The 12275-nt window shown below is 42.9% G+C and overlaps 1 protein-coding gene across 1 annotated transcript; it reads right to left on the bottom strand.

Moving 5' to 3' along the window:
- Positions 1-6670: 6670 nt before the first annotated feature.
- On the bottom strand, positions 6671-11676 carry LOC139554717 (dnaJ homolog subfamily C member 8-like). Its single transcript, XM_071367783.1, has 9 exons — positions 11342-11676; positions 10026-10127; positions 9515-9571; positions 8682-8748; positions 8496-8590; positions 8178-8249; positions 7981-8072; positions 7670-7745; positions 6671-7221 (listed from the first exon to the last, which is right to left on the bottom strand). The coding sequence occupies exons 1-9, from the start codon at positions 11426-11428 to the stop codon at positions 7096-7098; spliced, it is 774 nt and encodes a 257-aa protein (XP_071223884.1). The 5' UTR covers positions 11429-11676; the 3' UTR covers positions 6671-7095.
- Positions 11677-12275: the final 599 nt, after the last annotated feature.

Raw genomic sequence — 12275 nt, 5'->3', positions numbered from 1 at the left:
CTCGACTGTGTCTTTGAACCCTGATTTTATTTATTGACTGTAGTGTGTTCGTGGCCAACGATATAGAAGGCTGTCAGGAAACCCTTGACCGACCCTGGCCTATTGCTCTATTTAGTAGTGTTGTACCATCAACTCTGCTGCTACCTAAATAGTCTGTAGATGAGTAGTGTTAGGACATGGGCTCTCTCAAATTACCTTCTCAACCCTATTTAGAGGAGAAGGACCAAGGTCCCTCCCCTCGGATGTGTTTTGAGAAGGAGTAGAAAAGGGTTTCCAAGAAAATATGAATTGAGATTCACCCAAGGCCACTTCTCTGTAAAGTCTGCCGTGTCACCCACAGGAAGGGGCCAAGGACAGGAGGATCAGCTCTGGCAGCCATGCAGGTGTACCTACTGTCATGGGTACTCATCCATCTTTCAGTAACTCATCTTGCCACTACCTTTGTCTGTTTGCCTCCCTGGCCTGCTTTCCCTCGCTCCCTCTCTTTTCCCCATCTGCTACCATGAAAACCAGAGCAAAGCCTATACAGAATCTGTAGATGTGTGCCAGTAAACTAAGGTTAAGTTCACTGGGTGAACTGAACAATTAACCTTTAATAAACGTCTAGCTATAGTAACAAAAAATAACCCAGAAAATACATTTCAATGGATTTTGTACAGTTTATTTCCATCAGTCAAAATGTATAGACATGATCAAGGGTGGTGGGGATAGAGTGACTTTTGTGCTATTTGGGTACAAAGTAGTGGACGGCTGATGGCTCAAGGTTGCGTCAATGAGTCACTGTCAACTTCAAATGGCAGCTATTCTAAGGAAAAGCGGATATCCCCTTGCTGACATTGAAAACAACCGTGATTCATGCCTCAATGCGGTCTTCCTCCAGACTGTGGTTGCTATCTCTGCCCCCTCTCACTCTTTACTTATGGTCAGAACTAACAGAAATATCACCTGGCAACACAGGCCTATAACTATACCTACACTGACAGTTCATTACAAACTAACCAAATTCAAAGAATGGGTCATTCCATGTCATCATTGAAAACTACATGATATGATGCTTGTTTCTTTCCTACACTGGTTTGTTTGCGTCCCTGTAGGTTCTAATGAGATTAGTGCTTATGTCTTCAGCTAATTTGCCTGAGAAGCAGGGAGGGTTGTCTGTGAAATCCCAATAAGAGGAGACAAGGCACTTTACCTGGACAAATGCGCAGAAGTCCATCAACCGGAGTACCTCAAAGCAATACTGTTTTGCCACTGAGGAATGTGGATTACCTGCCTTCTTTGGTTACAGCAAATAGACTATTTACAGGTATGTGCCCAAAAATTACAATGCGGGTCACACTTGAAATAGCCTTGCATTGATTTTTGTTATGTTTTTATTATCAGTATGGTTGGCTGTAATGTAAATAATGTAGTTTACATTCTGTCATGATAATGACACTTTTCTAAGACTGTTCATATCAACTTGCAATCAGAGACAGTGCATGTATTAAGTTGTGTAGTTTCCCTCCTTTGTACTAGCCTTGTGCAGAAAACATCTTCCCAACCTAATCATTTTATCTTTGCCGTTGACAGGTTTGAACAAACAGGCCATGAGTTGAGTTCCTCCAGCTCAGAGTGAGAGATACTGAGTTCCTCCAGCTCAGAGTGAGAGATACTGAGTTCCTCCAGCTCAGAGTGAGAGATACTGAGTTCCTCCAGCTCAGAGTGAGAGATACTGAGTTCCTCCAGCTCAGAGTGAGAGATACTGAGTTCCTCCAGCTCAGAGTGAGAGATACTGAAACTCTACTGTAGCGCTCAAAGCAGCGCAGACACACTAGAGATGGATTTTAAGTCCCTGGGTGATCCCATCAAGCAGTTCAGCAATTGTGTCAGGGACAAAACCAGACAACAAAATACGCACGAAAAAGTGCATGGGGGCTCAACGGAAGAGCGTAGTTGTAGTCCGGAGGCACAGCATAGTCAGAAGGAAGTGTCCCTTGCACCAAATCTTGCAGAGAGCTGTACCACTCTTGGCTCAGAGCATACCAGGCTGACATTCAAAGAGAAAGGTAGGGATGGTTGGCCATTGTTTTTAGTAGATATCAAATAATTAAAGGCCAGTTTCCCAGACAGAAATTATGCCTAATCCTGGACTAAAAAGCACTTTCAATGGAGATTATTAATTTAACAGGCTTTTTAGTCCAGGCCTAAGCTAAATCTTGTGTCTGGGAAACTGACCCTTAGAGCTTATTTAGATAAGCATCAGCATTTAAGTGCATTTGGAAAGTATTCAGACCCCTTAACTTTTTTTCTGCATTTTGTTACGTTACAGCCTTATTCTACAATGGATTGAATACATTTTTTTCTGTCATCAATCTACACACAATAGCCCATAATGTATTACTGCAAATGTATAAAAAAACAAATACCTTTTGCTATGAGACTCAAAATTGAGCTCGGGTGCATCCTGTTTCCATTGATCATCCTTGATGTTTCCACAAATTCAATTGATTGGACATGATTTGGAAAAGCACACATCTGTCTATATAAGGTCCCACATTTGACACTGCGTGTCAGAGCAAAAACCAATCTGAGGTCTAAGGAATTATCTGTAGAGCTCCAAGTCAGGATTGTGACGAGGCACACATCTGGGGAAGGGTACCAAAACATTTCTGCAGCATTGAAGGTCCCCAAGAACACAGTGGCCTCCATCATTGTTAAATGGAAGAAGTTTGGAACCACCAAGACTCTTCCTAGAGCTGGCCGCCCATCCAAACTGAGCAATCAGGGGAGAAGGGTCTTGGTCAGGGAGGTGACCAAGAACCTGATGGTCACTCTGACAGAGTTCCTCTGTGGAGATGTGTTATGAATAATGACTAAATGGTGTATACATTTAACTATAATTGAATTCTACCCTGTTTTTCTGTATTGATAAATAATGTTAGTTCATATGAAAGAGATTATGTAGAATGTACATGGGAAGAGAGGAAGGTATGTGTGTGCCTAAAGAAAACAAAGTGGATCATTAAACTATGTTTGAACCGACCTGGCTATAACTCTGGGGAGATAAGATAAGACATGGAGAGCCCCTCCAGATTTCCCATATCTGGAGGGGAATGGAACTGTCAGCTGTGTGGTAATAAACTTTGGTGAGACTCCAGGAGAAGAGAGAATCCAAAGTTTAGTGTGTATGTATGTGCGTAGGTTAAGAGAAGGTATTAAAGGAACGTTTTTGTATATACACAGCAGAGCTCTCTAAATAAACATTCCTGACAATTGTAGCTGGGCCTCCGCTTGATTCATTTCAACCAGTTTCTTACAAATTCTGAGTAATTAATTCAATTGGGTATTATGAACAACTGAGAACAAAATTATTGTAACAAGATGGGAGAAACTTCCAGAAGGACAACTATCTCTGCAGAACTCCACCAATCAGGCCTTTATGGTAGAGTGGCCAGACGGAAGCCACTCCTCAGTAAAAGGCACATAACAGCCCGCTAGGAGCTTGCCAAAAGGCACCTAAAGGACTCAGACCATGAGAAACAAGATTCTCTGGTCTGATGAAACCTGGCACCATTGCAACGGTGAAGCATGTTGGTGACAGCATCATGCTGTGGGGATGTTTTTCAGTGGCAGGGACTGGGAGACTAGTCAGGAGAGGGAAACATGAACGGAGCAAAGTACAGAGAGGTCCTTGATGAAAACCTGTTCCAAAGCACTCAGGACCTCCGACTTGGGCAAAGGTTCAACTTCCAACAGGACAACAACCCTAAGCACACAGCCAAGACAATGCAGGAGTGGCTTCGGGAGAAGTCTTTGAATGTCCTTGTGTGGCCCAGCCAGAGCCCGGACTTGAACCCGATCGAACATCTCTGGAGAGAGCTGAAAGTAGCTGTGCAGCGATGATCCCCATCCAACCTGGCAGAGCTTGAGAGGATCTGCAGAGGAATGGGAGAAACTCCCCAAATACAGGTGTGCCAAGCTTGTAGCGTCATACCCAAGAAGACTCGGGGCTGTAATAGCTGCCCAAAGGTGCTTCAACAAAGTGCTGAGTAAATGGTGTGTGAACTTAAATATCACATTTACATAAGTATCCTAAAAACCTGTTTTTGCTTTGTCCTTTTGGGGTTGTGTGTGTGTGTGTGTATATTGATCAGGGGGAACGTAATACATTTTAGAATAAGACTAACGTAACAACGTGGAAAAAGTCAAGGGGTCTGCATACTTTCCGAATGCACTGTATATCTGCTTGGGAGACTCTCCCAATGCCACTGAAGCATCTCTAATGTTTCTGTATTGTGTTACTGTAGGAAACAGAAGGATTGTAGAGAGGTCCGTTAGGAGGAGCCAGCACTGCCTCCCTAAGGTAATTCTGTGTGTGTGAACGTCACGTGTGACTGGTCATAATGACAGATGGAAGTCACTCGTTCAGTGGACATCTGATCTGACAACATACCCATTTCATTTTGACGGAATAAAGGAGTTTATGGATGAAACGTGGGAATCACAAGAGACGTGAGGTCAGTTCAATTAGAATGTCTCTTGTTTACAAAGTGCTTACATGGCTACCATTGGCCAGGATTTTTGAATTAAAACTTACAAGAGACAGATCATTTAACCTGTATTTTTATTTTTATCCCCATGTAGAGTAAGACCAATGCCAAGAGCAACCAGAAAGCTGCGAAGGACGATTCGTTGTTTGGCGCCTTCAAGGGGCTCAGTCTGAATGTGACAGGAGGCGCCCAGAGCTCTATGGCCTCTAGCGGGGACCAGTGTAAAGTCATGTGAGACAAAAGACAACTTGTATCACCTGGCCTCTGCTTCCAGGCTTCGTTCATGTGCGTGAAAGCCTGGGCCGAAGCTACATATCTAACACTTTAATCTGGTCCACCAGCAGGCTAGGCTCTATGTTGACCTATATTTATGTGGTAACAAAAAAAGATTGGGAATGAGGTTACCTACACTTGCCCTTGTGAGACGATGAGAAGACACTGAACTCTAGGAAAAACAACACTTGTGGTGACGAGAAATGATAATGAAGCCAAAGTTGTAAAGGTAGACTCAGCGGTATGACATAGATGCAGAAAGCAAACAGCATTGTGGGTCAATTCCCACAACAACTAAGCACGAAGCTCAACTCTGCTGTTTTGGTCCAGTACCCACCACGCTCTAATGGCATGACGCAAAGCTGTGCGCATGTGCAGATACTGTGTGAGCTCATCTCCCTCATCTCAATATCTGCTGCTCATGGCAACGTCATTTCGCTGAGTCTACCTTTAAGTCTGTTGAAAGATGAAGGGGGCACTGGCATACCCCTGCAAAGCCGGGGGGGGTCCCACGCGCCTGTTATCGAGGTCTACTTTTTATTTGAATCATTTTGACAGTAACCCTCCAAAAAGAACTCCGACCTTGCGGGGTTTCAGAGAAACTGTGTTACGCCAGTGGGTAAGTGAATGAGACATTTCAATTGCTTGATCTTTTCTTTGCCCCTGTAGCCATGGAGATCCCTTTGTCATTTAGTGCTGGTAGTCAGTTCTGTGTATTGTCATGCGCTCACTTGTTTTTATTTAACTAGGCAAGTCAGTTAAGAAAAATTCTTAATTACAATGGACGGCCTACCCCGGACCAATTTGCGCCGCCCTATGGGACTCCCAAGTACGGCCGGATGTGATACAGCCTGGATTCGAACCAGGGACTGTAGTGACGCCTCTTGCACAGATGCTGTGCCACTCGGGAGCCCGGCCATTGTTAATGTTCTGCTCTAGACGAGAACATCCTCATGTATCCTATATGTGCATACTTGATAGGTTTGTCATTGAACTGATTTACAACTTACGCACTTTAAGAAAATGTACTTTGTGTCAATTTGTCTGTCTGCCAAATGCAATTGATTGTCTTTAATAATGTTGCATGAGCATAAACGGGCGAATCTCTTTGGAAATGTATAACTTGATCACTCAGATGACCTATTTAAGAATATATTGGACATAGTGTAACAATTAGAGTTAAACTGACAGACTAGGCCCCGGCTTTCTGTGGTACTGTAGATTGAGTGCAACATTGCTGCAATTAAACACTTGATATATGAAAACAGAATGGATGCACAATGCTACGGAAGAATACTGTTCTTATAACAAAGATGATGGCTAGAAGGTCACGAGCAATGGTAAATTGGGGTAACTCATTTCAATGTATTGAAGAGGGGGGGGGGGCATCAACATAGGAATAGTAGTGAACTTTCTGTCTCTGTCTCAAATGACACCCCATTTAGTGCATGTCTATTGCCCAGGATCCGTATGGTTCTGGTCAAAGGTAGTGCACTACATATGGAATAGGATGCCTTCTCTGTGTAGTGGAATCCCAGCCCACTGTGGATTTGACATTCTGATGAAGGCAAAGCAAGAGGGATACTTGAGATGCGGGACGTTGTCGCTACCTCGCTCGCCAACCAAAGTGCATGAATAGAGGAGTAAACTGAAGGCAGAATATTCAGGCACTCTCAGAAATAATAAATAATAAAGTAGTTCTGAAATCTACTTCCATTGTCCTCCAAAAGCGGCTGGACCCCTTGTTTCACAGTAAGGGAAGAATTCCTTCATATGTTATAGGATCTTGTACCTATTGACGAACACATACCAGGCAGTCGTTACCTAAGGATGTCATTGTTCTACCCTGAACCTAGACTGCGGTGTTACAAACAAGCTTTTATTTAAAGGTATATAAAAAAATACAGCAGAAAAAGTCCAGGCAAACTAAGGTGGTTACAGAAATGGAAGATTTCCTGTTATCTTTCCTACTTTAATTGAGGCCAGTCAGTGTGATGCCCTCATGGAGGTTGCATGTCACAATTATATACATTAAAAAACAAGCACAAAAGTACATTTCTCAGGACGGTGGACGCACTGTCAAGAGTAAGTAAGAATAATGGGTCGAGACTCGATTCTCCACCCTTCTTCCGAAGTGTGCACTTCCAAACTTCCTCGCATGGATTTTTACAACGGTGGAAACTCCCTTCGGCCAATGCTTACACACCGCTCCTATGCTTTTAAAACATGATGTGGAGTGTGCAAGTGCACACTTTGGGTAGTATCCTTAACCATCACACCTCAACAGACATCACTCCCTCTGCTCCATCTTGACTTTAGGAGGCTTCAAGAATGACCGGGGTTTCTTCTCTTTTTTAGCTTTTCCTTTGCCTGCCTGGAAACTCCTCCAACTATCCACTCGGCCATCCCTTGTTTCCTTGTGACAAAAAATGTAAGGTATAGTCAGCGATGCATGAAGAAAACACTGACTATCTGCAGTTTACCCTGCTGCTGGTGGTGGTAACGCCATATCCCTGAATCTCAGTTAAACAACTGAAGAGCCAGCAGCAACTTTTTTAAAACCTTTTTAACTAGGCAAGTCAGTTAAGAACAAATTCTTATTTTACAATGACGACCTACCCCGGCCGTACCCTCCCCTAACCCGGACGACGCTGGGCCAATTGTGCGCCGCCCTATGGGACTCCCGATCACGGCCGGTTGTGATACAGCCCAGGATCAAACCAGGGTCTGAGGCAGTGCCTTAGACCGCTGCGCAACAGGTACTCCGTCCCTCCTCATCCCAGCTTATTTTGGGCGATGTTGATCATTTACTGCTTAAAATGTAATTCTCACTCAAATGTAATTACAACCTTTTTTCAACATACCTCAAAGTTCTTCTGCCATTCCCTCTCTCGCTTAGCTTTCTCTGCCGTCTCAATCTCTTCCTCTCTTGCCCTTTTCCTGAGGAGGAAAATAACACGAAACACTGAATGGTATTCCCTCCTTATGGCCACCAAAAGAAGACCAAAGACATTCTGAGGGCCATGTATTCCTATAATTCAAGTATTAAACAATACACACCTTTCATGCAATTACACTGAGCGTTCTGTGCCGATGTGTTCTGTATTTCACCAACGATATATACCTCCAAAATGCTTCATGTACAATATTCAGCTGACTGAAATGGCACTGTTACCGTTCATGCATGTCCTTGGCTTCCCTCTCCTTCCTCTTGATTTCAAGCTCTGCAAACAACTTCATAGTCTGCTTGTACACCGCCTGTCTGAACTGAGGGTCAGATCAAGAGAAGAGTGGTTTCCTTAGTAAAATAACTATAAGCCCAATATCAAAACAGCCTTACATCTGTTACAAGTTAAAAACACTTGTCAATACCATTTCCGGGTCATCCTCCTCCACGAATTGAGGCTTCCCATCCTTCTTCAGCAGTTTCTTCTTCTCTTTCATCTGTTGCAATAAAAGATGCCACAGCACAACATTTTGACTGCAATACATGAACTTAAACTGTAATAGTAGCATCACTACTATTAATACAGTTGTACAGTAAACATACGTCCCAAATGGCACCCTATTCCCTTTATAGTGCACTACTTTTGACCACTGCCAGTGGTCAAAAGTCGTGCACTATAAAGGGAATAGGGTGCCATTTGGGAAGCTACTTATGAACAGAGGGAACAGCGGTCAGTTACTTACATTATGCTCAACATATTCCTTTCCTGCTTGGATTACATCAACTGCCCTCTTCTTCTGTTCTGGTTCCAGCAGGTTTTTGTATGCCTTGTCCACAGCTACAGTGGGATTGGGGGTTGATAAGAACTCTTTGAATGTATTCGGCTAACTGATGTAGTAGACATATTGTGCCTGCAATCATATTTCTACCTTCAAAAGCTAGTTGTGCTCTGCCTGGATCATCCTGGTTCTTGTCTGGATGGACCAAGATGGACAACTGAAATGGAAAGCGAGTACATATTACTTGTTTGATATTACTGCACTGTCGGAGCTAGAAACACGAGCATTTCGCTACACCCGCAATAACATCTGCTAAACACGTGTATGTGACCAATATCATTTAATTTACTTTGAGACAAAGGTTAATTAATTCAGCCCTTCCTGTTAATTAGTGTGCTTGTGGTGTTTCAGGACAAACACTTTTGGATTCTTATCCACTGCCATTCCCTCTAAAAAACTATAAATTGGCAGCTATATCGATAATCTGTGACTTTTGCCTCCCTAAAATCGATATCGGACCCAAAACTCCCATATCGGTCAGTCTTTACTTCGGACATCATTGCACGCACGAGGGGGAAAAAAACAATGATTTTGCATTCACTTCTTTGTTGTTGCAATATCTATCGCAAACGGACGTGGCTGTTTCACCACTAATGTTTTCAGTTTTAAGATATGATGGGAAATCTAAACTATAAAATAGACAGTATGTACTATGTAAATCATTTTACAGTTATTTAAAGTAGATAAATTGACCAGTACAAATAAATAAAAGCAGCAGTGATGGTAGTGAGTGAAATTGTGTGTGTCAGAGTGCATGTATGGAATGGGTGTAAAGAGTCAGTGCAAATAGTCTCTTAATAGGGTGCAGGTGGACACCTAAGGTTAGCTGTTCGACAGTGGTATGGCCTGGAAGCTGTCAAGGAATCTGTTGGTCCAAGATTGGATACTCCGGTACCTTCTGTCAGAGATGTAGTATACCTTACCGCTCGGAATCTCTTCTTCAACTCCTCATCTGTTGCCTCTGGATCGATTTGTAACACCTGCAATTGAAATATAGGCATTTCGCTCAAAGTTGACACTGCATAGCCTAAGCAACACAGATGAGGCTGTCAGTAAAATACCAATTTACATCAAACGATCCAAACCTCTTGACAAAGTCGCTGGTGTTGTAGAAAGAATGTTACACCATGCCTTTTCCTTTGAGAAACACACTCTTGCACTTTACCATCGTGCCCAGACAATGGTCACACAACGTTAACGCCATTTAACTGTGACACCATTGCAGCACATTCAGCAAGTATATCAAACGGGTTGAAACCGTCAACGATGCGTCGGTCAGCACAACACACTAAGCCATTATGCCAAGAGGCCTGAACCTCGGGATGAGGTCGCTGGTGTTGTACTGAGGACCCTTCAATGCAGTTCTACATATCAATCTCGTCACAATAATAATAGATCAACTACAGTCGCATGTGACAGGAACTAGCCACTTACCTCAAAGGGGTTTAAATTGAAGTAGGACGACCCAGGTCTGAGCAGCCTGTCTATTTGCTGCTTCGAGGTTAGCACAGAGTCTCTTTTCTCTATCTGCTTTACCTGTTGGACAAAGTAATGTCATATTAGGTAAGGTCACAGAAGTTCACGCACGATCATTTACATAATCTTGATCCCTCTCACTGGCCAGCTGGCGTAGCATTATCTGTCAGGCCTCATGAGTCCACTTGGGGAAGGTTGGATAGATGGAACTGAGCATGTTTATATTCATTCCAGAACACTAGCCAGCAGATCCGACCTGCTTTCTTACAGCTGCACTAGGGTCTGACAGGCTTCCTGTGTAGATTAATGCTGTGTTTACATGGTATGAGGTTGACGGCAAACCGGATGTCATTGTTTTCAATGAGAGCACAACGGTAAATGCCATCAGCCACTACGGTAGATGGGACTTGCCGCCAGAGTTCAAACATAATGTTGTTTTTCTTCCAGATGTGGATTTGCACTTTTTGTTTAGCAACGCATACCTTCGCGCTGGCTTGCTTTGGCCCTCAGTCTTTCTTACTTTCTTGTCCCACTATGCCGACTGGTATGACAGCTTTTGCAAACCTTGTCTAAACCCAGCATAAAACACCACAGACCGAGATTAACACCTCAATCAAACCGACAGCGTCATTGCATTTTGGTACACAAGAAGAACATTAATTTCTAATGTAATGCTGCATTTGCCTTGCAGCATTGCGTTGCAGAGGCAGTACGTTCTACGTTTTCCAAGCCATATTTTGCCCTGGCTCTGCAGTGCCTTAATCTACACAGGAATCCTGTAAAACCCAAGTACAGCTGTAAACAAGCGGGTCGGATCTGCTGGCTAGCTAGAACGCGTATTGTAATAAAGCCTTCTGACGAATACGCTGGGGGCGTATCCATAAGTGAAATACCGAAACTAATACTTGAAAGACTACAGATCAAATACAACCATTCACCACTTTAATAAAGGAAACACAATTTCTCTACACTTACAAAACAAAATAGCGGTTTACCAAACTATATCCGTATTAGGATCACTGAGAATTGTTCTGGCGAATCAACACCACACCACAGCTGTTAGTGTTAGCAATTGCTAACTAGCACATATACACACACCGTGTTATGCGAGGAAACGTTAGCTAGCTAGCGTCAGCTACTGAGCTAGCTAACGTTAGCCTCTCGAGCTTTTTAGCCAGCAGGTGCTCAAAGGCCTCATACATACAAATCCAGAGCATTAATGGTCGGAATTTGTTAACACCTTAAATAGCATATATTTCCTAAATGTATCCTACCTCTGTGTAGAAATGATTGAACAAATCATCCGGACCACTCTGGGCAGGGGGCTCTCCTCCAGCAGCCGCCATCTCGGCTTCATTCATCTGACGTCACAATATCCACTATCACGTGACTCAATGCAGTTTTTTGCGCGCATATGGACATACCTACTCATTCAAGGGTTTTTCTTTATTTTCTACAATGTCTTCACTATTATTCTACGTCAATGACCCACCACACCTCCAGGCTGTGTAAGGGCTGTTTGACCAAGGAGTGATGGGAGTGCTGCATCAGATGACCTGGCCTCCACCCGAACTCAACCCAATTGAGATGGTTTGGGATAAATTGGACCGCAGAGTGAAGGAAAAGCAGCCAACAAGTGCTCAACATATGTGGGAACCCCTTCAAGACTGGTAGAAAAGCATTCCAAGTGAAGCTGGTTGAAAGAATGCCAAGAGTGTGCAAAACTGTCATCAAGGTAAAGGGTGGCTACTTTGAAGAATCTCAAATATAACATATATTTAGATTTGTTTAACACTTTTTGGGTTCCTACATGATTCCATATGTGTTATTTCATAGTTGTGATGTCTTCACTATTATTCTACAATGTAGAAAATAGTAAAAATAAAGAAAAACCCATGAATGAGTAGGTGTGTCGAAACTTTTAACTGGTATATAAACATGTACATGTATATAAACATAGGGACCTTCAATAAACATTACGGGCCGTTTCCCAGACATATTAAACCTAGTCCTGGACTAAAAAAGGTTTTAATAGGGAATCGCCATTGTGAAAGCTTTTTAGTTCTGGACTAACCTTAATCTGTGCACGGGAAACCAGCCCTACATGTCAATAAAAGATATAATACATAAAGATTTGTGATCGCTAATAGTACAGGTCAGGTTCCAAACCATTCAATAAACTGCATAAAACATAGCTAGTTGATGTAA

This window comes from Salvelinus alpinus, chromosome 26 (assembly GCF_045679555.1).
Source record: "Salvelinus alpinus chromosome 26, SLU_Salpinus.1, whole genome shotgun sequence".
Classification (NCBI taxonomy): Eukaryota; Metazoa; Chordata; class Actinopteri; order Salmoniformes; family Salmonidae; genus Salvelinus; species Salvelinus alpinus.
This window is presented reverse-complemented; position numbering and strand designations above follow the sequence as displayed.